The following is a 24,958-nucleotide window of genomic DNA, read 5'->3' on the forward strand; positions in this document are numbered from 1 at the left end:
AAATAGTCTGTGTCAATGCGGCACGTTGGGGTATACATCACGTCTGTGACAAAGCTCTAGTTTGCTTAGTAAAGATCTGCATTAACTTTTATTCAACAAAATAATGGGAGAATGTAGAATATAATCATCGTACCTTTCTGTTGGTGCATTGGTTTTTAGAGCCTTGCATTTTCTTTAAATTTATAAAGGTCATGATATTTCAAACTGTGTTATAGAGTCCCACTTTTGTCAAATAACCCTGAAAATTAGGTTAAACAAGAAGATTACTCATATTTTAATTTATTAATGTGTCATATAATGAAATACAGCATTCTCTTTGCTCCATTATATTATTTTGTATGAAAAGTTGTTTTTTTGTGTCTTAATGTGATTGTATATTTATGATGCATAAAACATGAATACTTTTCACTGTCAAACTATCGTTCTTGCAATTTTATTTTCAGAAATAGTATTTTTTGTGAACACTTAATCTAGTGAATATATGCTTTTCTTATTGCAAACAAATGTTGTTGTTTTTTACGTTATGTATGAATGACTTTTACTTTATTTCCAGACTGCCGAATGTTTGGTCAGGAAAAAGCATCCCACAATGTTAAGACAGGCACACAGTTTATCGAGACTAGTCGTGAAACACAGACTTCTGATTCATGGAGTGCGGCAAACATAACTGTGCGACTCGTTCACTCCACTGTAAAGACCCGCACGGCATTAAAATGGATATCATCCGACGTTTGCAAACGATGGCTGCATGAGGTCTGCGTCTCACAACCTACATCCCAAGATAGCTTTGTGTGTGATGTTTGTATTGCACAATATAGTTGATGTATTGAAACCAGGCTTTAAAAAAAAACAAGGTCAACTACAATTTAAAATTAAAACTAGAAATGGCGCGGCAGAGGCCGACAAGTATCCCCACGTCGCATGTTTGACCCAGGGGCGCCCTAGGGTTGGTAATGGGGCCATGCATAGTCGAGGCTTTGTTGATTCTGGTGGCGGTGAAAATGTTAAAATCGAAGTCCTTAATACAAGAGTAAAATTCACTTGGATTTAGGTCCTCATCCTGCTCTCCTAACAAATCTAATACTGAATCAACTTCACTGACGTCCATTATGTACATATCATCCTCATTGGAATGAGATGGCTGAAATTGCTCTGTTATAGCCAATCTTCTTGCTTCTGCTTTGGAAAAGTTATGTTTTGAGGTTAAATGGTTGACTAAATGGTAGCGTCTCAGAAATTTTATATCGCAATCTTGTACACAACAATGAAAATGTTAAATTTCATGTCTGTCTTTGATGTGCCTGTTCAAGAGTCCTTTTTGCTTTAAATTGTTTGTCACATTTTTCACACTTGAACATTTTGAAAGATTTTCATAATGAGTCTAAAAGTGTGATTGAACAAATTGAAAGTTTCAGCCCTTTTATAGATTCTTGAGGCTCTATTCCATGAGTTTCTCATGCTTTTTATGCTTGACTGCATTCTATCTCTTCTCTAAAATACAGGTGTCCCTTTGCACCAATATTTTATAATCCCTTGTATAAACATTAGATGGATGAGCTAAACCATTTCACAGATGAATAAACACAAATAATTGACTACTAAATACATCTCTGCGCCACTACTGTGTAACTCTATATATGTTTTCAATACACAATCTTCATTGTTGAATAATTCCTTTGTCTGATGAAAATGCTTGCACTTCTTCTGATTGGGTAGATAACCACTTAATAGATTTCGAAATTTAAACGCGGACCTTAAGTTCAAGGTCAAGGTCACAGGGGTCAAAACTTTTTAATGCGCATGGAAAGGTCTTGTCCAGATACACATGCATACCAAATATGAAAGCAATATCTGAAGGTACACAGTAGGTATGAGCCTTTTTCGAATCGTGTTTGCAGATTTCGAAACCTAAACTCTGGCCTAATGTTCAATGTCAAGGTCACAGGGGTCAAAAATTGTATGCGCATGGTAAGGTGTTGTCCAGATACACATGCATACCAAATATTATACCAATATCTGAAGGGACACAGTAGTTATGAGCCTTTTTCGAATCGCGGTCGCAGATTCAGAAACCTGAACGCTGACCTCAAGTTCAAGGTCAAGGTAGCATGTACAAAATTGTATGCGCATGGAAAGATGTTGTCTAGATACACATACATACCAAATATGACAGCAATATCTGAAGGGACACAGTAGTTATGAGCCTTTTTCGAATCGCGGTCACAGATTTCAAAACCTAAAAACTGGCCCAAAGTTCAAAGTCAAGGTCACAGGGATAAACAATTTTCATGCCCATGGAAAGGTGTTCTCCAGATACACATGCATACCAAATATAAAAGCAATGTCTGAAGGAACACAGTAGTTATGAGCCTTTTTCTAAATCGCGGTCGCAGATTTCGAAACCTGAAAACTGACCCCAAGTTCAAGGTCATAGGGGTAAAAAATTGTGTGCGCATGGATAGGTGTTGTCTAGATACACATACATACCAAATATGAAAGCAATATCTGAAGGGACACAGTAGTTATGAGCCTTTTTCGAATCGCGGTCACAGATTTCGAAACCTTAAAACTGACCCAAAGTTCAAGGTCAAGGGTAAAAAATTGTATGCGAATGGATAGGTGGTGTCTAGATACACATGCATACCAAATATGAAAGCAATATCTGAAGGGACACAGTAGTTATGAGCCTTTTTCGAATCGCGGTCGCAGGAAAATCTCTGACCTGGCCCCACCCTGACCCCAATAACTTTTGGCCAAGGGGTCAGATCAAAATTCCGTCGCTGTCACCGTCGTATATATGCTCATAGCTACCATGTGTGTAAGTTTCAAGGTTCTAGTGCTAATAGTGTAGGAGATAATAGTGTCCAGGACGGACAGATAGACAGACGGCGGAGCTAAACACAATATCCCCACGCTTTAAAAAAAACATGGGGATAAAAAAAAAGGTAAAGATGAGTACTAAAATTTTGTGTGTACATGGTTTACCTGCATAAATAGTTTGAAATTGCATATATATTTAAATTTTAGAACAACAAAGTAAATGTTGAAAATGGTTCATGATAGTTCTATGTATATTGTTAAATCACTCATTTCAGGGCAATTATAATTTTTTGTTTAAAAAGGCAATCTTACTCAACATCTGCGGATTTAAGGTGATACATGTATTGATACTGATTTTAAGTTGATGCCATGTTTTATACAGATAACTTGAATGTACCGATAGTTTTCAATTCATTGCTTTATAACTGAAATAATTATTTTTTTACCACCTTCCTGTTACTTTTAATTTAGTGTTTTGTGGAAAATGAGATTTTCATGTTAAAAAGTATGCACTATTCAAGATAGATTAAATCAAAGACAACTGTTGATACCTGCACATTGATATTTCATTCCTTATGTGTGTAATTTCCTATCCTTGACATGCATAAGTAATCATGTAAGAAACAATTTGTTTGCAGCTGGTTGTTACTGCATGTGTAATTTCTATTCAAAATGATGGTTTTAATAACATGTGATTCAATGAGAAATGCATTTCTCAACTGAAACATTTCTTAATTTATATATAAATCATATTTACTATATCATGTGCTCATGCATACATGTTGCTTATTGTTGATGTCTTAATAAACCAAGAGTATATTATCAATATGTGTTGTTGCTCGAAAATATGTTTTTGTAGCAGGAAGTGCTTTGGGCTCGATTAATCTGAGAACTCAACAAAATATTAATAAAATCCTTCTGTGCCTTTTAGTTCTGAAAACAGAAGTAGCCAGTTGGTATAACACATCTCCTAAACAAGTACAGCACAATGAAACTTAAGGTTCTATAATCCTAAATTTTATAAAATCTTTATATCCACACAAAAAAATTGATGATTGTGGTGCTCAGATTGCAAAACCACCTGTTTGGCAAAAATAATGCAGATGGTTAGATTATGATAAGTGCAAGAAAAAAAGAATAACTCTGGAGATAATAATTCATATGATAATCATTGCTTTACAGAATCACAATTGACCTAGATATTTATTTATGTAGTGATGTATTTTTCAATGAGTGCCTTAAGATTCCAAAAACATATTGACTTAAAATAAATAATCGCGATGGCGGAAATGACTTATCATTTCATGTTCATGAACCGGTTTTAAAATACTTTGTAGACTTATCTGCTAGGCGGTGAGGACTTTTAGACCACCTGATAAACTTCAACTATATTTGCCCTAGTTCAGTAATCGACTAAAGATATGCTAACATAATACTGATGACTGATGAGTCTGTTGTGTCTTATATTCTCAATGCTACTTAAAATATTAAGTCCATTTCAAAGTTTAGACTAATAATAAGCAAATTCGTTAAATTGATATCCCCCGCCAAATAAATTTTGATTATTGATGGGTGCAGAACTAACAGAAAAGTTTATTTGAAGGGTTGTACCCTTATCCCACTTATTTAAAAGTTACAACATAAAAAAAAACAATTGGCAATAACTCTTATTTAAGGCAGTGTAGGGTTATAGATTTTGTGCATGACACCTCTCCTTATGATATCTTAACATCCAGTTAATTTCATCTTAAAATTGTGTATAGTATCTGTTATATAGTCCTGAAAAGTAACGTCAGACTGTTCATGTCACTTATTCTCATTGACAATTATACACCCATGAAATTTCATGTTGAAATCTTGTATTAATAGTTTCTGGGATATAGCCCTGAAAAGTTACATCATACAAAAACAACAAAGGGCAATAATTTTATTTAAGAAAGTGAAGGGTTATGGTTCTTATGCATGGTTCTATAAATGAGATATAGCCCTGAAAAGTTACATCATAAAAAAACAATAACAAGAAAGGGTATAACCGTTATGTAAGAAAGTATACGGTTATGGTTCTTGTGCATTGATAATTATACACCCACGAAGTTTCATGTTAAAATCTTGTATAGTATCTGAGATATAGCACTAGTTACATCATACCAAAACAACAAAGTGCAATAACTCTTATTTCAGAAAGCGACGGGTTATGGTTCTTGTGCATGGCACCTCTCTTCAGCTATATTTATACACCCATAAAGTTTCATGTTGAAAACTTATATTGAGTTTCTGAGATAAAGCCCTGAAAAGTTTGTGAGTGACTGCACTGACAGACACACCGACGGTACGTTTAAGTATATTTAGCGTAGGGTACATTAAAGTATACTTAAGAGTACACGGGGTACTTTAAAGCATTACCCGAGCCGAACCGACAATTACTAATCAAGCTTATTGACAAATAAATAAATGATGATAGTGGTAACTATGATTGTGTGAAATATAATACAATAGTTTTCCTGAATTGAGTGTACATGTGAATTAGCTAAAATAATGATAAAACACTGATTGGTATTATACATTTCTGGAATATATATATATAATCTGAAAATATTTTCTTAAATCAATGTTATATCTTTGTATTAAAACACTGAAACACTCATGACTGTAAATTAGGCATTACCATATTTCTTTGCAACGTAATGCATGTACATCATCGATATATATAACATTTAAAACGAAAATCGTTTTAAAATTCAAATGTTTGCATGGTGTTAGAACTACTGTTTTGATATCTTTGTTGTGAACAACGTGTTTAGGTTCAACGTCCGAAAAAAAGATGTCCGAAAATAACTGCAAGCTGTTAAAACGCGAAATTAAGTTGAATTGAAACAACACTGCGTTAAATATTATTTTTCATCAATCTGACATTTTTCACGGCGACTGATCGGAGCAATCTCACGGGGTACTGTGAAAATCGTCAGATTTCCGATTTATGTGACAGATCTCACGATCAAACATTATTCACGCTTCACCGGTCTATTTCGTTTCCGTAGAGATAGCTTATGTCGTCCGTTTGAAAGCTTAAATTTGATTGGCTGACGGGTTCAATGGCTTATTCTAAAATTAAATGCTTCTCGAGCAGCATATTGCTGCTCGAGCAGGAATTTTGCTGCTCGAGCAGCATTTAAATGCTGCTCGACCAGTAAATTGCTGCTCGAGCAGCATTTTTTTCTGCTCGAGCAGAATTTAAAGTTTCGATCCCTTAGGTGCGCCATAGTCCTAGGCTTAAGCGCCGCAGGATTCCCCTTATGGCGCACAAGCAACGCAGTGAAAGAGCCGAGGTCGCAGTACAGTTGTTCAAGCCACGCCAAGAACCTCATGTGGATAGCCTGATGGTTGTCGGTATTATGATTTCTTTGAAAAGGAAATATAAATATCGGCGAATTCCAAACACTTCTAGTCGATGATAGAACGCCAATCCAGTTTGACCGGGTCATATAGCAGTAGTAACACGAATATTTATGCAAACAGTAGAGAGTGAATGTGCTTTTTTTTCGCGAAACGTATGTGGTTATGTAAAGCATTTCTATGCAGCCGTTGATAAAGACTATTTTTGTGTAGATGATTGCAACAAGTTGCATTAAATCAGTCAACCTTTTCTAAACGGATTCAATCTTAATAAATACCTTAATCGAAGTTATGATGGATGTGGTCACTGTTATACGTTATAGGAAGAACCGCTGCAACGGGTTTGCTTGTTAAACTGTGCATGTACATGGTGACAAATCTTGCTGATCAGATATAAAAATGAGAAACACATACACGAGACATATCTACCGATAGCCAACATATTATTATATGGGTAACTAATGCAGACGCACGTATCCAGATTGATAGCGTTGCATTGATGACCTTGGACATTTGTAGGCCGTTAACAAAGTATTTCTAAACGTGTAGAACGATGTAAGTTTGTACGTAAAGTTACGATTTTTAAATAGAGGGTAATGCATAAAAGCTTAAATAATTATACCCGTATTTATTTCAAAACTTTAAACCGTTATTTGCAAATGCATATTTATTGGCATGCCTCTGGTGTTTTGTGCTAGCAAAACATGGTTACTTTTTTAACTTGTTTCATTTGCATGTACACAAACAATCAAACATAAAGATGCAACCTCGTGTTTCTAATTTATGCTAGTAGAGTTCACAATTAGTTACAGTATTTTCGAAGCATACGTGTAAAAAGATCAATTGTTATACCGAAGTATACCTTCAAGTGTAAATACCATGGTGCAACCGAGAAAACCCTTTGTGTATAACAGTAATTTTATTAACGCGATATAAGAGTGAGTAATAGTCTTTATTGGTTTACCGAAATATACATGTGCATAATGAAATGGTGATAAATATATTAGTCGTGTTCTGAGAAAGCTGGGCTTAATGCATGTGCGTAAAGTGTCATCCCATATTAGCCTGTGCAGTCCGCACAGGCTAATCAGGGACGACAATTTACGCATTAATTTGATTTTCAGTAAGGAGGGACTTCCTTTAAACTAAAAATACCATAAAAGAGGAAAGTTTCGTCCCTGATTAGCCTGTACGAACTGCACATCTTAATCTGGGACGACAATTTACGCACATGCATTAAGCCCAGTTTTCTCAGAACGCGGCACATACATACATATGATAACCAATGTAATGGTTTCACCGAAATGTACATATGAGGCATACACTAGTGTTAATGATATTAATCTCTGATTATAAATGGAATGGTTTTAACAAAATACAACAATGTGTTATGCCATAGTGTAACATATATATGTCTTTGATTTATGCAATAGTATTACCGAGATATACCATATTGTTTCCGAGCTATAAAACTAAGTAATTAATTAGTTGTACCGAAATGTGCTTGTGCGAAAGGCAATACAAATTTAAGAAACTATATGCCATGTGTGGGCTTTGAAATCATCAACATGTATAACCTACAATTTTATTTTAAAAATTAAAATGTACAACTGTAACAATTTCATAAGTTGGTTTGCTACTTACTTCATTTCCCTCCTCAGGAATACTAATAATTATACGGTTATCTACGGTTAAAACAGGTACATGATACCGATATCTATACAAGTCGACAATCGTACAGTTAATCTCTGCTTGTGAATATTTTGTCCTCAACTAATACAGATAACGTATATTACACATCATTTTAAGACCATTTTGTTTTTAAACACACATACCTGGATATTTGTTGTCAAAATTAAATTATTAATTACAGTCAGGCAGTAAAATGGTAGAAGGTAATATATTTTATTTACAATTCGGCACACGCGCATATAAACAATGACTAAGTACAAGCAAATGCATGTCATGTGTCTATTAGTATAATATATTCGGATATTGATTTTCAAGAGATTTAAACATAAAATTTAAGATTTGGTTATAACAATACATAATAACAATATATTTCCGGCTATGTATAAAAATATATCTTATATGCATAAAGACACAAATCAATCTACTTTGTTGAAATACGGTGCCATTTAAATGACGGAGCAAACAGCCTACATGCACAAACATGAAGAAATAAGGGAATAAAAGAAGTACATGAGATATCTTCCAACAGTTAAAGAGAACCTGAGTATCCAATTGGATACTTAATATTCTGTAGTGAACACAAATCGACAAAGGATCATTATTCTTCCAAAACCTGTCGCATCCAAAAATCATTTCAGCTGTGAATTATTCACTAAGTACCATTCAACAGTAAAACGAAAAGTTTTGAGCATGTTTTTTAGTTGTGATCACGACTAAGGTAGAGAGGCAGTTGTGCAAGTCAGTCTGCTTTAGCTACTCTAGGAACGATAACTGCAAGTCACTACGCTAGGAACGATTACCACTGCCTGCTTATACTTCACTGGTACACTGCAGCAGACAGCCTGTATGAAAACAATAGGTTTTAGATCTTGTGCGACATATTGGCCAGTCTAGTGTTTATAACAGCTTGTGCGACGATATTGGCCAGTTTATCACTGAAATCTGTACATATTGGCTGCTTTCAGGGAAAACGGGGCTTAATGCTGCATTAAAAGTCTGTCATGTGGGCAAAATTGTTGCTCAATAATTTAAATAAAATAGATAAAGTATTGGATACACATAACACAAAACGTACATGATTAAAGGCATGTTATTCTTAAGCAAGGTAACCAGAATTCTAAAGATGGTTGCCAGTGCAGCAACCAATTGTGAAAAAAGAGACATATTGTTGTTATTTTGTCTAAGTTATCTTTATGACATAAATATGAGGACAAACAGTGCACACACATCTCGACCTGTGCTTTAAGACACACTCTTTATAAATTTGAATGTGTCGTGTTCATTTTAAACTTGCGATATAAAAAGCCATAGCATAAATTTGAAAACTGAGTTGCGTCTAAGATTATGCAATAGCGAACAATTTCAGTGCCTTCAGCGCTTTGATTTTCCATAATAATAGAAATAGGACACATGTCGTAATTGTATAACACTGTATCGTACCATAAATAACTTACTTTACAGTCATTTACAAGTGAGACAATAACCGAAATCCGCGAAGCAGTTAAAGGGGCCTTGAGTACACTAAATTTTGGTAATATATATGTTATATTGCGGAAAAAAGTTCCATTATTGTGCAAATATTGTTCGCAGCCCAAACATCTTTCCTTTACGCACTTCGGTAATCAAACCAAACCAGCAATTGGTATCGGTATAACATATAAGTTTTATTTATGTATGTTTATTTGAGCTTGTATCATTCCATTGTAGTTTTCATTTTTTCTCACTTTTACTTATGATATTGGAACCTTTATGTGTTTTTGTAAGAACAAAACATACAAGAGCCAAGGGCAAATACTCTGTTGTTTATAACTAATGCTTATGCGTGCGACATTGCAGAGGTGCGTTTCGACGGACCGTTCGAGATGACGGACGTAATGAAGGACCAGTACGAGCGGGACGGATTTCTGGTCGTCAAGTACGCTTATCTTTGTCTTTCTTATCCCCATGCACGTTGTTATCTACGGCTATATATGTAAACAAACGCTTTGTCCATGAAAAATATATAGACTCGACCCTGATTAGTTATATGGTTATATTTATTCAAGTAAAGGACGCACTCGTAACCGAAAACTTTAAAAGAAAACTATTAACAACATTATGATTGAAGACTTCGCTTTTACAAATATTTTTTATCAATTAATTTTTTAAATTAACCTTAAGTCAATTAAAAAAGAAACAAAGTTGTTATATTTTTTATGTACGACTATCAAAAGTAAACATGCTTTACAAACAACATTAATTAAAACAATGTTTAAAATCATCAGATTTTCAAACAGGATTTTTACATACTTTTTCGGTAAAGCCATAAATAATCAAACTACACTATTTAAGTACACTTAATATAAAAAGTTCAACGAAATTATTGCATTGTTTTCGCACACGTAACCAGCATTAAGTCGAACTCGCATGCTCAAACGTGTACAGTGAAAAGGGGCATTTATTCAAAATGCCTTAAACATTATAAAATACAAAAATAAACGCCAATGGATAAACTGTCATACAATTACATGAAATGTACATAATAACAAGTTGAACCAATACATTGACGTTACTAGAAACCCGCACTACGCAATCACGTAATGGTACGCCCAGACATGTCATTTTATATGTAAACTTTTTCATTTTTGAGTTAATATAGAACATCAATGCCTTTTGATTAGTTGATATCGTAGTATTGATTTATCGTAACCGTATATAGTATATTATATTCTGATACGGAAAGCATTAGGACTTCATGTAACTTGGTAAAGGGCTATTTGTGTGAAATAAAACCTGCATACACATCATTTTTATATAGATACTACCTATGGACATTACGGTATATGATCAAATTAATTGGTAACGTGTAGCATATTGCGAATAAAAGATGATGTTAAATGTATGAGGTCAGCTTTGGATTAAAGTGGACATGCCCCTAATTTTGAGAATTGGATAGAGACAAATCAAATAGAAAGAGAGTCATAAATACATGGTTACTGATGCTTAAGGCAGTCTTCCGTTTCGGTTCTTGGCTTTAGCTAATTAACTATTGTAAACCGCAAATCAGAAACACGTCTCGCAATCAGGTGCGTTGTTTCCATGGGATAAAAATGGCCGGATGTGGGATGTAGACCAAATTGATAAGATATTTAACATATAATTTTCTTATTCTTACAATTTTACACTTAGAAAATTTTGTCGAAGACCATTTTTAGTGGAAAACGATCGTAGATAATAAAACATCTTTCGTTCGAAAAACAAATATGTTATTGGCAAAATCTAGATAACGTTAAGAACAGATTGGATGAATGTCGCAGTGGTAGCGCATCCGCTTATAGATCCTTACGACAGGGGATCGAATACAGCCGGGTCCTTTTTTTGTTGTAGTTCAACTTTTTTTCTTACTATACAAATTAGTTAAGTCTATTAAAAGTATTACAAATTTGTACGCATTCATATCAAATAACATTTGAAAAATCTGTAGGTACGGACTCATGGGGGCGCTGAATAAATTAAAGTTATGCAAAGCCGAGGTAAGGAATGCAACACTTGTTCAACGTATGCTTGGCTTTTATTAGAAACTTCTTCGACCAGGAAGAGATTGACAACCTGTGGAAAATTTTCGAAGGTCCAGCTGGTATATTGAACCATTCATATGAAGTAAGATTCTCAAAGCTAGTATCGCCATTATTAAAAAATAACATTCGCAATAGTATGACTATAAGGGGCGAACATATTCCCTCTTACAATATATAGACGTATGCTTGAATGTCCATTTTAATTACGAAACATTCAAGAAGTTTAATCTAACAATAATAGGAAACCGTTTAATAAACATGTATGCTTTAATTAGTGCTAAATTGTTCAAACACGGCACTAAACTATTTTTCTCGCAGTGCATTCAAACGTTTTAATATTTTACTTGCAGTTGGTTTACAATGTCCATATATAATTCCATATTGCAATTGCAAATGCATGTAAATCTAAATTTTATTCCCAGTTTTTTTCTGTTCAGACCATTGAACCCGGTGGAAAGAAAATTCTACGAGTCATGTACAAACATCCTGGTAACGATGTAAGCGGGGTCATATCACGATCAGAGAAAGTCGTCGAAGCATGTGAAAAGGTATAGACGCTATTACATAGAACGAGTACTTTGGACGTAAATACGCACACAGTTATTAATAGTTGAAACCATTGTAAAAATCTTCCTCGCAGGTGTATCAATTATAAAAGAAATCGGTACCCACATGATTGCTGTGTTTGTTATTTTAGAACTCTCACTCAACGTTGTTATATTATGTACTTTGGATACTGTCAGCAAACGAGTATATAAAATCGCGAACGATGAGAACTCATACATTTGATAAAATAATGCTTTTTTATATACATTTATAACATTCGAAAAAGTGAATTCTCACCAATTAGTGAAAAGTATTATCACAAAATGTAATATTGGACAAGAAAGTTATTAAAATGTTAACTTTTTTTGTTAAGATAGTTTTCACAAAATGTCAAATTTGTGAAGAGAATTTTCACAAAATGCTTCATCCAAACAAAGAATTCTGATATAATATTACATCTGAAAAGAAATTTCTCATCTACATTTCGATAAATATAGTTAAATTAATATAATTAAATTTGCGCACACTATTTAATTGGTGAATATGTTTATGTTATGACAGCTGTTGGGTGGAGAGATTTATCACTACCACGGAAAGTTCATCTTGAAGAACCCACACGAGGCGGGAGAACATGTGTGGCATCAAGACTACGGGTACGTACGACGCATATAACGTGTATGCTTGGCACAATTATTTGGGCTACGTATGGCGAAATATGTGTGGCACCAAAGAAACATATAATTATGGCGTTGATGACATTAATTACCGCATAATAACAGGTAATTATAACGTACGTATTGAGCATGCGTGGTACCAGGAATACACTTAAGTATGTCATAAAGAATATGCATTGAACAATAATAACAGGTACGTTTTGCGTATAGGTCCTATCTGGCACAACGAACATGCGTGGAACCGGGACAAAAGGTTAGTTTGCCGTAAATAACGTGCGTGGGACCATGATAGGATGCAAGCATTGCGTGGCACCAGGGTAATTTGTAAACTTGGTGTATTGACCTACGGAGTACCGTATGTGCCATCTTGGTTACACATTAAAATTCAGAGGGCGACAATACGAAAGTGCGATAGTACGATGGCGACAATGCGATAGTACGATGGCGACAATGCGGCAACGCGATAGAACGATGGCGACAATGCGAAAGTACGCTGGCGACAAGGCGACAGTAAGATGGCGACAATGCGGTAGTCATATCGTACTGTCGCCATCGTATCATCGTATTGTCGCCATCGAATTATCGCGTTGTCGCAATCATACTATCGCATTGTTGCCATCGTACTATCGCATTGTCGCCATCGTACTATCGCACTGTCGCATTGTCGCCCTCTGGATGTTAATGTGTAACCACGATGGTCCTAACGGTATTCCGTAATTGACCATATGTGGCAAAAGGACTATTAGCATGGCGTAAATAACATGTGTGGCACCAGGATTACGCGTATATAACGTGTATATAACACATATATGCATGACTCCAGGATTATGACTATGCATGGGGTCTGCGTGAAGGTTAATGGCAAGTTTAGAACCACATAAAATATATGCTAATCCGAACTGGGACGAAAATCAAGGTGCCTTTTGTTGCTCGAAATGTGTGTAACACGCTTGCAATAAATGCAATGATTTTAACAGTAATGTTAATTTACATTCACCTGTGTATCGAAAAATGTCACTCTGTAATAAATGATAATTGTAATTGGTGCGTAATACAGTGCGTCAGGTCAGTAGGGGAAATGGCTTGACATTTCTATAACTTGGATCGCACAAATACGTGTTCTTTGTTCTAACTAGGCGGTTATAATCGTGTTCCAGGTACTGGTACAAACACAATTTGTTTCCTGACATGATAACTGTCTGGGTATCCATGGACAAGGCCACCCGAGAAAATAGTTGCTTGCAGGTATTAGATTACTCTTGTGAAATCTTACATTAAGACGTTAGATTAAGTAACGTGCGTCGTACCCATCGATAATCCGCCAAAAAGCTTCCCACATTTGGAAATGCTTTTATATACACTATCTATAAAGATTGTATTCCCATAAAGTTGCACGGGCGTTTAACAAAGTATGTCTTTAAAATCATACTGACCGGTATACATATATCTGTGTCGGTGGTCTTCAACTAGTATTATATCGTAGAACATGTCCCTCTAAGGGGTCCGTAACGCACATCAACTATAGCATGAGATGGTACTATTTCGGATATTTACGCTTTATTATTTGCGTCGCCCTGATTGGTGGCGACTAGTATGTAATGCTTTTCTTTTCGCTTATGGGAGGAGAAGTTATTTTACGGATCAATGTATATATTTTTGTATTAAGAATATCTTGCATAGTGGTGATTTTTTGTGTAAATTAGTGTAAATAAGTACTGCATTTGGGTCTGTTACATTTATTACAACATTTATTGCCAATAATGCAAAGCTAATTGTTTTAATTAATAACTGATCCACAACTGATCACAGGGGAAAGATCACAGGGACTGGGCAAATATGCGAAACTTTCTGGTTTTGTATAAAAACAAATGATGTTTTTTATAAAAACACAATATAATCAAAATATATTAATTTTGTGGTTTTTCTAATTTGCTTATTTAGTGGATAATCAATGTAGTACGATATTTGACGACCTATCGCGCAAGCAAGTTTATTGGAAGGCGTAATGGTACGAAAACGTACAATGTATTAGTTTATTAATAGACATATAATAACGATCGCTATACACAACTTCGCCAAATAGCAGTACATAAGTGAATGTCAGCCGAAATAGCTCAGTTGGGAGAGCGTTTGACTGAAGTTGTTTACGCTACAGTCATCTTAAGGCTCCCGGTTCAATCCCGGGTTCCGGCACGAACGGAACAGTTCGGCGGCTGACATTTTTTTTCCGTCAGGTTAATAAATATAATAAAGCTTTATTTTATGTAGACATTTTAAAATCCATTTTACTACAATTGGACAATTTTATTAAAATTAATGGATGCAACGTGGTGACAACGTTAATTAAAATATCTTACATCACTTAAATAACTTATAAAAAATACACGTGTTTTTATATTAACAAATAACTGCAAACAACACATCTATTATCCATGTATTTTTTTATGGTTGTCTATCATAGGCCTATCCCTACCACATAAAGAGCGCGAAGCGCGACACGTATTATTGATTGTAACAATGAGTTGCGATAAAGGAAGCAGCCGCTTAACAAGGAGGAGCTGTGTCCCAGCAACCCGTTTCCCCAGAGTAAAGCACTCCTCGGAGTTTTTTTAAGAACCACATATAGAGCGCGAAGCGCAACACGTATTACTATCCAGGTGGTATGGGCCCTTTAGCATTATCCGACCATTACGCCCATAGTTATCTTCCTTAGAATTTGAGAAATTTTGAAATCCTTGTTCGAAGTCCAAAATTTTCATCCGATTGTTCCCAAACTTTCACATGTTTTTTTTTTATCAATGAGGACCCACCCAAACTCTATATGAGCAATATCGGACCATAAGTCCAGAATTATGTTTCTTTGAATTTAAAAATAAAAGTGAAAAACTGCTTGGTTAGGTGATTATGTCAACATTTTTCATCAGATTCTTTCCAAACTTACAGTGTCTTCATATCAATGAGCATTTTTACGTCATTTAAAATGAGAAACGTCGGGACAATAAGTCCAGAATTTTTTTCTTTTAAATTTGACTAAATAAACAATTTCCACTTGTTTAAAAGATTTCACAACTTTTGTCTGAATCTTTCCAAACTTGTTAAGTGTTTTTATATCAGTATTACTCGAACCCTATTGATGAATATCGGAGCAATAAATCTACAGTATTATGATCTTTTACTGAATTTCAAAGTATTATGAAATGCAGCTTCTTTATACAATTTACAGTTTTCATTCATTTTTTTTTCAAACGTTTACAGTGTTTTCATTTCAATGAGTACTCAACCCCTATCGTAAAAGAGCAACGTAAGAATAAGTTCAGAATCATCTCCCCTTAAAGTTGAGAAAAATATGAAATTACGCTTACAAGATGAAGCAGATTTTTTAAAACCTACTCAGTTCTGTTCCATTAATGAAAACTGCACATGGATACCAGTAAAAAAAAGGAAACCAATGTAAATAAAATGAACTATGAAATATTTGGGAGTTACAACACAAAATCATAGATAATGGTTATTTGGGGGATAAAACACAACATCATAGATAATGGTTATTTGGGGGTTATAAAACAAAATCATAGATAATGGTTATACCAGTATCTTTTTCTATTTTGTTAAAAATAATCGGCCAATATATTAATATTTACAGTAGAAAAAAAATCGTTCCATGTAACTTCATTGAGTGCCTTTTACACTGAAATTCCCGACGCCCTTTGATGCTTTGCATCAATACTTATCTTGTTTATCATTTGAAATAATTCACATAATCCTAGATTGCCGATATTTCACGGACGTTACGTATCCTCACGGAATAGCGTATTGAGTGTAAAAAGGCCAATCTAGGGCGTCATTTTCCACATACCGACGATTATGGTGAATGTATGCATAGAACATACTTGTGTATCAGAAATACCGTCCTGAAATGGTGAAAAGGGAAATGCAAGATGCAATAAAGCGAATGCGTCTTTCTGGATCAGGTAATAAACACTACCGTTAAGTTTGGTTTTCATCTTATTACCTTTGACGTACGAATACTTAGCTCCTGAAAGGTTCCCACAAGTGCGGGCGTATTGATCACAGCCCCGGAGGTGCCACCCTGCAGACCACCGCCGACCTTGACCGAATAGAGGCACTGAAGCCACTGTGCCCACTGGTGTACGCCGAGATGGAACGAGGTCAGTACGGTGGCCCTACACACTAAGGACAGCTGTAGTCCACGGCTGCGCGTATATGCAAAACAAAGCTGTAATTTCCCCGACAAGCATATGCTTTTTTATATTCTGCAACGAAATAACTTGAAGCAATTGGTTCATCAGATGTACACATTTTAATTAACATTTGATACTAAAATAAGCAATCACAAACATTGCCTAAAATGTACTTGCTTATAATCTGTAGCCCAAGTATATGACTTGTCGTACAAATAAAAGCTCGAAAAAATCTCGAGAAAAATGCTCCTACATTAAGTTGCGCACAACGCAACGGGTTTAGGAATATCATTTATTGAAATTGTTTCAGACTTGGTATTGACTTGTTATAACCATAACATGACATCGTTTTCTGTTTTACGCCTTACCGCAATATACTTTCCTGAACAAAAAACAGGGGCGACCTCTCAATATGATAGACCAATGCATTACAGGCGACGTCATATTCCTGCACTGCAACACGCTGCACAAGAGCAGTCCCAACGAGAGCGACAAGCGCCGCTGGGCGTTCATCGCCTGCTACAACAAAGCCTCTAACGACTCCTTCATCCCTCACCACCACGCCAACTATGTGCCAATCGACAAGGTGATCGTCAAAGTATCGGCTTGTTTTGTGTAATATTTAGCAAACATGTATATTCTTACAACCTACCTATTTCGTATTAATCGATGAAGCGGGCAAAAGGCATATCAGTACTTGATTTTGGAACAATCTTATACATGTACTCCGAGAGTACAAACATAAATACGAAAGACCTTGTAGTATCTACAAAGTTTCTGATACAACTTTTATCGTGATCTTCGTCATCTTTATGCGCCAATGTGTTTTTTTATTTGACAAACCTATTGCAGAGACGTTGGTTACTGTCCACAGACATATTGTTGTATATTCAAAGACACCGATTACTGGTTCTTCCCAGGAAATGGACTATTGTGTTTTTGGGTAAATGGCTATCGACAGATCGAGCTTAAAAAACTTAAACTAAATTTAGATATCATGGTGTTTAATACAGCTCTATTGACAAAAACAAAATCTTCTTTGAATGTTGATGTTATGTTTTACAAACTAAAACATATTCATAAATACATATCAATAACAATTAAGTTTGCCCAAACTAATAATGTCAATGCAGTGCTTTAATTACTTTGATTTATTTGACAGGTACCCGATTCCGCTATAAAGGAATGTCGAAACTACACAGATTTCAGCGGTAAAGAGTTCACAGACCCATTGAAGAAAGCCGAGGACCGGAAGCACTTCCCCTCTGCAGAAATCAAAGGTTAACCTATGGAGATTGCTTCATCCGGTTAAAGTGAACTGAATTGCTCACTGATATACGAAACACTAACTACTTATATCTGCATATTCTCTAAGCATAGACGAATTTACAAAACAATGATGTATTTGTTATATGACTTTGCATATTGTATTACATATTATTTTTAACAGGCCAAAGGTGCAGTATGTGTGGCTTGACGTTACTAAAAATAATGTCATTTTCTTACGCTTAGCTACAAGTCTAGCATCTTAAACACATCATGAAAAGAAAAATTATGACCTTGGTATAAGTTCTTCAGAAGATATAGCTCATCAGCTCCACTATCGGACAAGGATTCCAGCGACTTTTTCAACAGATTTTTAAGATCAGTTTTAAACATCTCATTTCACAACTATGTAATCTATCAATTGAAAAAAAAAGATTTTTTACATCACATGTAAACTGGAAAACATAAAATGTAAAATCCGCGTATTTTCTGATGTATGATGTATGCCTGTACCTGTCTAATGGTATTCGTTTTACTATAAAAGAATTGTCTCTAGCCGCATCCTGAACTTGTGTTGACACCTTTATTAATTGATGCACTTATTTGTAAATTTGTAAACGGGCTATACCTATTGCCTTTCCATTTGAAATGAAATACGCAGTCAAAACAAATACCGATTATAGTAAATAATTATTTAGCAATATAATATTTTACATGTACCATGTGAGAATTGTATTTGTAACAATAGTATACTAGTATGCGATTACAATAAACAATGACATGTATAACTAAGATCAAAACAAAGCCTAAAATATTTACACATATTTTATTAATACTCAAATAATAAATAAATTAACAGATAATAATAAAAGAATAAAGACTTTGTTGTTATTGGTTATGTTCATAATTGACAAAATATAGGACGGAATGTTTTTGTTATAAATCATACATGTCTAAACAGAGATTGATGTCTTTGTGAAAACAAATGTACAAGAATTGTAAACATGTTTGATTCAGAATACACTCAATAAGTCACAAAACAAAAATATTTCTTTTAATTTGATAACTATTTCACATGCACTCCAATTTCGCTGTACATATGTACAGCAATCTTATGGACATTGTTGTAATGCCCTTTTAAACAGTTACACCACATGAATTGAAGCTTGCATTTTCTTGATAAGAACTTCTGCTTGAAATCTGCGCTGTGATTACTTGAGTTAGAAAGAAATTTAATTTAATCATGATGCGGCTGTAAATAGTAATCGAAGAGTTACAGCATATTGGAGTCTATAATGGGGTGACTTTGGTGTTGCATACTAGTACCCAGTGTATCTCTATGATGACAAATTGCAGCTAAACATTGCTAAATTCCATGACAGGCACTTTGTGTTGTAACTTGCAAGCCTCACACAGGATAAATCACAAAAACGTGATGATTCTGAATCTGTTCCATTCCACCAGATTAATGCACATTTGTCATGTCTATTCTGCCGTGCCCTCCTCTGGACTCAGGTACTTGTGTGTATCAGAGACCTTCTGTAGATTCTGCTTGATCACCTTCTCTGAGCACATGGGACAGTTCTCTTCAGTCTCCATCAACCTGAACAACAAATGGTAAGGTTACCATACAGTGAGCCCTGTCCTGGAAAAATGGGGCATAATGCATGTGCGTGAAGTGTTGCCCAAATTAGCCTGTGTAGTTTGCACCGGCTATTTAGGTAAAACACTTTTCCCTTTTATCTAATTTTCTTTAATAGGAATTCACTTCGAAACAAAATCAAGTTTAGATGGACACAAATTAATGCTTGATGTGTACATCTTATTAAACATCATGGAAATATGGAATAATTGCAGTGCTGACATAAATGAGAATTTGATCATTATTGAGTCGTATTATAAACAAGGCCAAGCAATACATGAACAGATACACATTGGCTTAAATAAAAAAGTAAAATTCAATTCATGTTTCATAGGATTGGTAAATTTGAATTTCTGAAAGGTCTTGTGAGTGTATTTTATATTCACAGTTACAAATACATAGGTAGCTTTGTGAAAACTTGCATGAATCGTCCACATTAGCACCTTAATTAAGATAACAAAGGATAATATTGAACACTAACAAAAAATTTATTAGAACTAGAATTAACACAATAGTGATGAAGATTACCCCCTGAACGCAGCATAGAGTAATATGTTCTCAAGTGTCCAAGTAGAAACAGGTAAATAACTTTTGTAATGTTTAACAAAGGATGAAAAAATTTACGCATGGTAATTGCAAATCGTAATCATGATTATTTATGTGAGTGTGGTGGGGTGTACTGATATCACCATGGAGATAAGTCTGCCTCTGTCACTCTATCCCTAGACACAAACTTGTCTGAAAACATTTTTTCTTTCACTTTTCAACTACAAAATTCAAACTTACAGACAATCAAATCTTTTGAAATGTTTAACTAAGGAATATAACAATCAAATGTGCACAACTCCCTATTATAAGGAACCCTGCCTTCAAGTTTCAGTGTTGTACCCAAAACATGTAGAAGAATGCCGGTGGACAAGTGTTATGGAAAGAGAAACATACAGGCAGGCAGATGGCAATCATGGTGATTAAAGCATACCCCTTATATTCGTTACTTTGAATCAACTTTTTTACATGGGAAATACCAGTTATAATTTGCTTATTCTATATAAATAATCATGATGTCATAGACAGGATAAATAAATAAGGGCATAATTAATACAATTCTTAATGAAGGAGGAGAAAAACAGCTGCGTATCATAAGGAAAAATGCCTGCAAGTTTGGATGTTGTACTTTGAAAAGTGTAGGAGAACACATGTAACCAAGTTTGTGTCTTCTGATAGACAGACGTCCATCATAGTTCCATTATAACCCCTTTACTTCATAACAAGGGTTTTATAAATATGATCCATGCTGCAGAGCTTTTGTGTGATTAATGATATCAGTTGTTCTCTCCTTACTTGATGAATTCTGAGAATATTGCAGGGAAATTACAGCTGGGGCAGGCAGTCATGTCTTCCTTTACCAAGTGACGGCCCTGGATAAGAGGTGGCAAATAAAAACATGCAACATGATACATGTGAGCAATGCTCTGGGAAAACAGGGTTTAATGCATATGTGTTAACCCTTTGCATGCTGGGAAATTTGTCGTCTGCTAAAATGTCGTCTGCTGAATTTCTTAAATAAGCATTTTCTTCGATTTTTTTCTCAAAGAATACTATCAGAATAGCAAACAGTTTGGATCCTGATGAGACGCCACATTTTATGGCGTCTCATCTTGATCCAAACTGTTTGCAAAGGCCTTCAAAATTCGGTTCCCGCACTGAAAGGGTTAAGTGTCATCCCAGATTAGCACTCGAGTCCACACAGGCTTATAAAGGAAGACACTTTCAGCTGTACAGGGGTGTCTCCAAAACAAAAATCCAGTTTACGCTGAAAGTATAGTTCCTGATTAGCCTGTGCAAACAGCACATGCATTGAACCCTGTTTTCCTTGTATAGGATAAAGAGAAAGACGGTGCAATGAAGAAAGCTTAACCAGTATGAGCAAAATTTATATAACAAACAGATGGATAGATGTAATCTCAATTGACAATTGTTGGCACTTTTCTACCCTTTGTTTAAACTTAAAATAGGTTAAAGAAGTTTAGGAATGACAACCTCATGACCCCATAATAAGACATTTTACAGTGAATAAAGTAAAAATGCATATTCATTCTTTAAAACAGTTAATTACCAGTTTTTATTCACTAGCATTCCCTTTAAAACAATATGAAAACATAAAACAACAACATATATTCTCACAGTAATAATGCAGTAGGGGATGTTTCCCTTGCACTCCGGACACAGGAGCTCGGTCTCTGGCAGCTGGAAGCCACAGTACGGGCAGGGAGACTGGGGCTCCTCCTCCTCCGTCTTGTCCGGCTTGCGCACGATCATCTCGATCTTCTTCTTGTACTTCAGGTCTATCTGGTTCCTATCAACAGTAATGCATGTGCATAAAGTGTTGACACAAATAAGCCTGTGCAGTCCACATTTTATTTCGTTTAGAAAAAGAAATCTTTATCTTCTTGTACATCAGATCTATTTGGTTCCAGGTAATATTAAGAGAGATAAGTTATAGAGCAACTTTCTGTTAAAATTGAGTTTAATGCATGTGCAAAAAGTGTTGTCTCGTATTAGCCTGTGCGGTCCAAACAGTTTAATCAGGAACGGCACTTTTCTCCTACACTGGAATCTTATTTAGAAGAGACTTCCTTTAATTTGAATAATGATTTCAGAGAATATAAATGGCAAAGCATATTGTGTCAACTTGTACTTCAGATCTATCTGGTTACTACCAACACTGAGTGAGTGAATTAATAGCCATGCTTTCTGGAATAACAGGTCCAGCAAGTGTCGTCCCAGGATAAGCCTGTACATTATGCATAGGCAAATCAGGGACAACACTTTCCCTTTACACTGGATTTTTGTTTAGAAGAGACCTCCTTCAAACAAAAGCCTGTTTAAACTGTTTTTCCGAATATGGATACAACAAACAACGTATAAATATGTTTTTATAAAAACAAACACAACAAACCATTGTCAATGAAAACTTCACTCAATCAGAAGTCAGAAAAAGTCTTTAAACAAGAGATGAGTTTGTCAGAAACACAATGCCCCCTATTGCGCCGCTTTGAAATTTTATTTCCTAAGGATGACCTTGACCTTGAACTTCCACCACTTAAAATGTGCAGCTTCATGAGATACACATGCATGCAAAATATCAAGTTGCTTTCTTCAATATTGAAAAAGTTATGGCCAATGTTAAAGTTTTCGGATGGACAGACGCCATATATTTGACCTTGAAGGATGACCTTGACCTTGAACTTCCACCACTCAAAATGTGCAGCTTCATGAGATACAATGCATGCCAATTATCAAGTTGCTATCTTCAATATTGAAAAAGTTATGGCCAATGTTAAAGTTTTCGGACGGACAGACGCCATATATTTGACATTTGACCTTGAAGGATGACCTTGACCTTCACCTTTCACCACTCTAAATGTTCAGCTGCATGAGATACACATGCATGCCAAATATCAAGTTGCTATCTTCAATAGTGAAAAAGTTATGGCCAATGTTAAAGTTATTTCTGGACGGACAGACTGACATACACACATACTGACATACTGACTGACGGACAGTTCAACTGCTATATGCCACCCTACCGGGGGCATAAAAAACAACATTACTCTATTACTAGTGCATCTTTGAACAAAAACGTGTCATGTCACACTACAGTGCAATTATAACAAGAATAACTATTCATTCTACCTGTATTCAGGTCTCATCAACATGGCCGCATAGCTGAATGAGGAGTTCTTGAGGCCAGCCCTGTGGCACTCTATCACAGTGGACGTGAGGATGGGAACAATGTCTGCAAACAGATTCATCATGCAATTATGGCATTGTATGCCCGTAGTTCACATACTAAAAGCCATTAACAGGCACTTTTCTGGTATTGTAAAAGATTCTTTTTCTGAGACATTCAACACATACAGTCAAACCATTAAAACAGAAATAAAGATTCACATTGAAATAACCATATGAAATAATTTTACCTTTAATGGCTATCCTCTTAAATAACAATTTTTATGAAAGATACTAGAATGCCTGTTATTACTGTAAATTAAGGGCTCACCCGTGTTCACTGATAACAATTGTAAAAGACTTGACCTGATCGTCTAGTTTTTTAAACCCACTCAACCCAGATTCAAACATTTAAGTTGTCAAGATAAACAGTCTAAACAAGTTTCAAGTGATATTATGGGCATCGTAACAGTATATGCTATGTTTATAGATGTCTATAGCAACCGTTGTTTATTTTTGGTGTTTTCACTTCATACACACTTATATTTGTTAATGCAGCATCAACATACTAAAACAATATTCCGGAAAGAGAAAAATAATGCATTTAAATATCAAGCGTACTTTCGTTTTGACAAATGACAACAAAAATGATTCAATGTACGATGTGAATCTAAATTTAGTTTCAGTGCAGATTTGTTCATACCACACAAAGACACAATTTTGTTTTACGGATCATTTCGGCTTAGAGGACTGGGCGAGTCATGTAAAATATTGAATATAAAATATATTTTTATAAACATCTGGTAGCAAGATGAGTTGCAGATAATTGGTCAGTTACTACACTTTAACTAACTCTTTTGACATGTTAATTCTTTTCAGCTCAATTCAACAGTGAAAAAATGCCCATAATATCACTTTAAGTATGATTGAATCATAAATGTGGCCTTCAGAGTGGTATCAAGGTTATTCTACAATTTGACCTCATGACTTAGTTTTGAAATGAATGTAACACTTATTCAAACTCATCCTAGATATTGTCCAGATAAACATTCCTACAAAATTGCATCAACATTGGATAAAAAATGCTCAAGTGTGGTAAAAAGTTCATGACGAACATCGCACAATGCAGGACAAATGGTGATAACCATGGCTCACCTTAAGCACTGTATGCTCACATGAGCTTAAAACTGTACAAGTTACTAACCCTTCTGAGTAATTATTACAAATCCTAATCAGAAAGTCCTAGACTTTTCAATAAACTTACAGCAAAGCTGATTTCACTTACGTGATGGGAATTTACTGATATTATTGGCAACTCTGATGAGCATTCGGGCACCCTTCAAATGATCCCCTCGTTTTACATGGATCTGTAATAGCAATGACATTATGAGTCGCATTCTGAGAAAACTGGGCATAATGCATGTGTGTAAAGTG

The 24,958-nt window shown here is 35.2% G+C and overlaps 2 protein-coding genes and 1 long non-coding RNA gene across 5 annotated transcripts in view; 2 read left to right on the plus strand and 1 right to left on the minus strand.

Annotated features, from left to right (window-relative positions):
- Nucleotides 1-3,646, plus strand: part of LOC127879164 (uncharacterized) — a 36,957-nt gene extending 33,311 nt beyond the window's left edge. For both annotated transcript variants that reach the window (XR_008048947.1, XR_008048946.1), the window contains exon 3: nt 554-3,646. This is a non-coding gene — a long non-coding RNA (uncharacterized LOC127879164). The remainder of the gene's footprint in view (nt 1-553) is intronic.
- A 4,294-nt stretch (nt 3,647-7,940) lies between these two features.
- LOC127877065 (L-proline trans-4-hydroxylase-like) lies at nt 7,941-19,033 on the plus strand. Its single transcript, XM_052422665.1, has 9 exons — nt 7,941-8,108; nt 9,742-9,820; nt 11,463-11,544; nt 11,900-12,010; nt 12,570-12,661; nt 13,840-13,927; nt 16,716-16,851; nt 17,319-17,470; nt 18,047-19,033. Exons 1-9 carry the CDS (start codon nt 8,099-8,101, stop codon nt 18,167-18,169), a joined length of 873 nt encoding a protein of 290 aa, XP_052278625.1. The 5' UTR covers nt 7,941-8,098; the 3' UTR covers nt 18,170-19,033.
- LOC127877064 (WD repeat-containing protein 19-like) overlaps nt 18,340-24,958 on the minus strand; it is a 53,421-nt gene continuing 46,802 nt past the window's right edge. For both annotated transcript variants that reach the window (XM_052422664.1, XM_052422663.1), the window contains 5 exons: nt 24,810-24,891; nt 23,489-23,591; nt 21,977-22,148; nt 21,134-21,210; nt 18,340-19,753 (listed from right to left, as the gene is read on the minus strand). In XM_052422664.1, coding sequence (XP_052278624.1) covers nt 19,636-19,753; nt 21,134-21,210; nt 21,977-22,148; nt 23,489-23,591; nt 24,810-24,891 — 552 coding nt within the window. In that variant the 3' untranslated portion in view covers nt 18,340-19,635. The remainder of the gene's footprint in view (nt 19,754-21,133; nt 21,211-21,976; nt 22,149-23,488; nt 23,592-24,809; nt 24,892-24,958) is intronic.

Source organism: Dreissena polymorpha, chromosome 4 (genome assembly GCF_020536995.1).
Source record: "Dreissena polymorpha isolate Duluth1 chromosome 4, UMN_Dpol_1.0, whole genome shotgun sequence".
In the NCBI taxonomy this organism is placed as follows: Eukaryota; Metazoa; Mollusca; class Bivalvia; order Myida; family Dreissenidae; genus Dreissena; species Dreissena polymorpha.

Excerpts from the sequence above, each read along its gene's own strand:
- LOC127877065 (XM_052422665.1), top strand. Across the intron at positions 12,011-12,569 it reads TCGTCGAAGCATGTGAAAAG|CTGTTGGGTGGAGAGATTTA; the intron begins GTATAGACGCTA and ends ATGTTATGACAG. Across the intron at positions 13,928-16,715 it reads GAGAAAATAGTTGCTTGCAG|CTCCTGAAAGGTTCCCACAA; the intron begins GTATTAGATTAC and ends ACGAATACTTAG.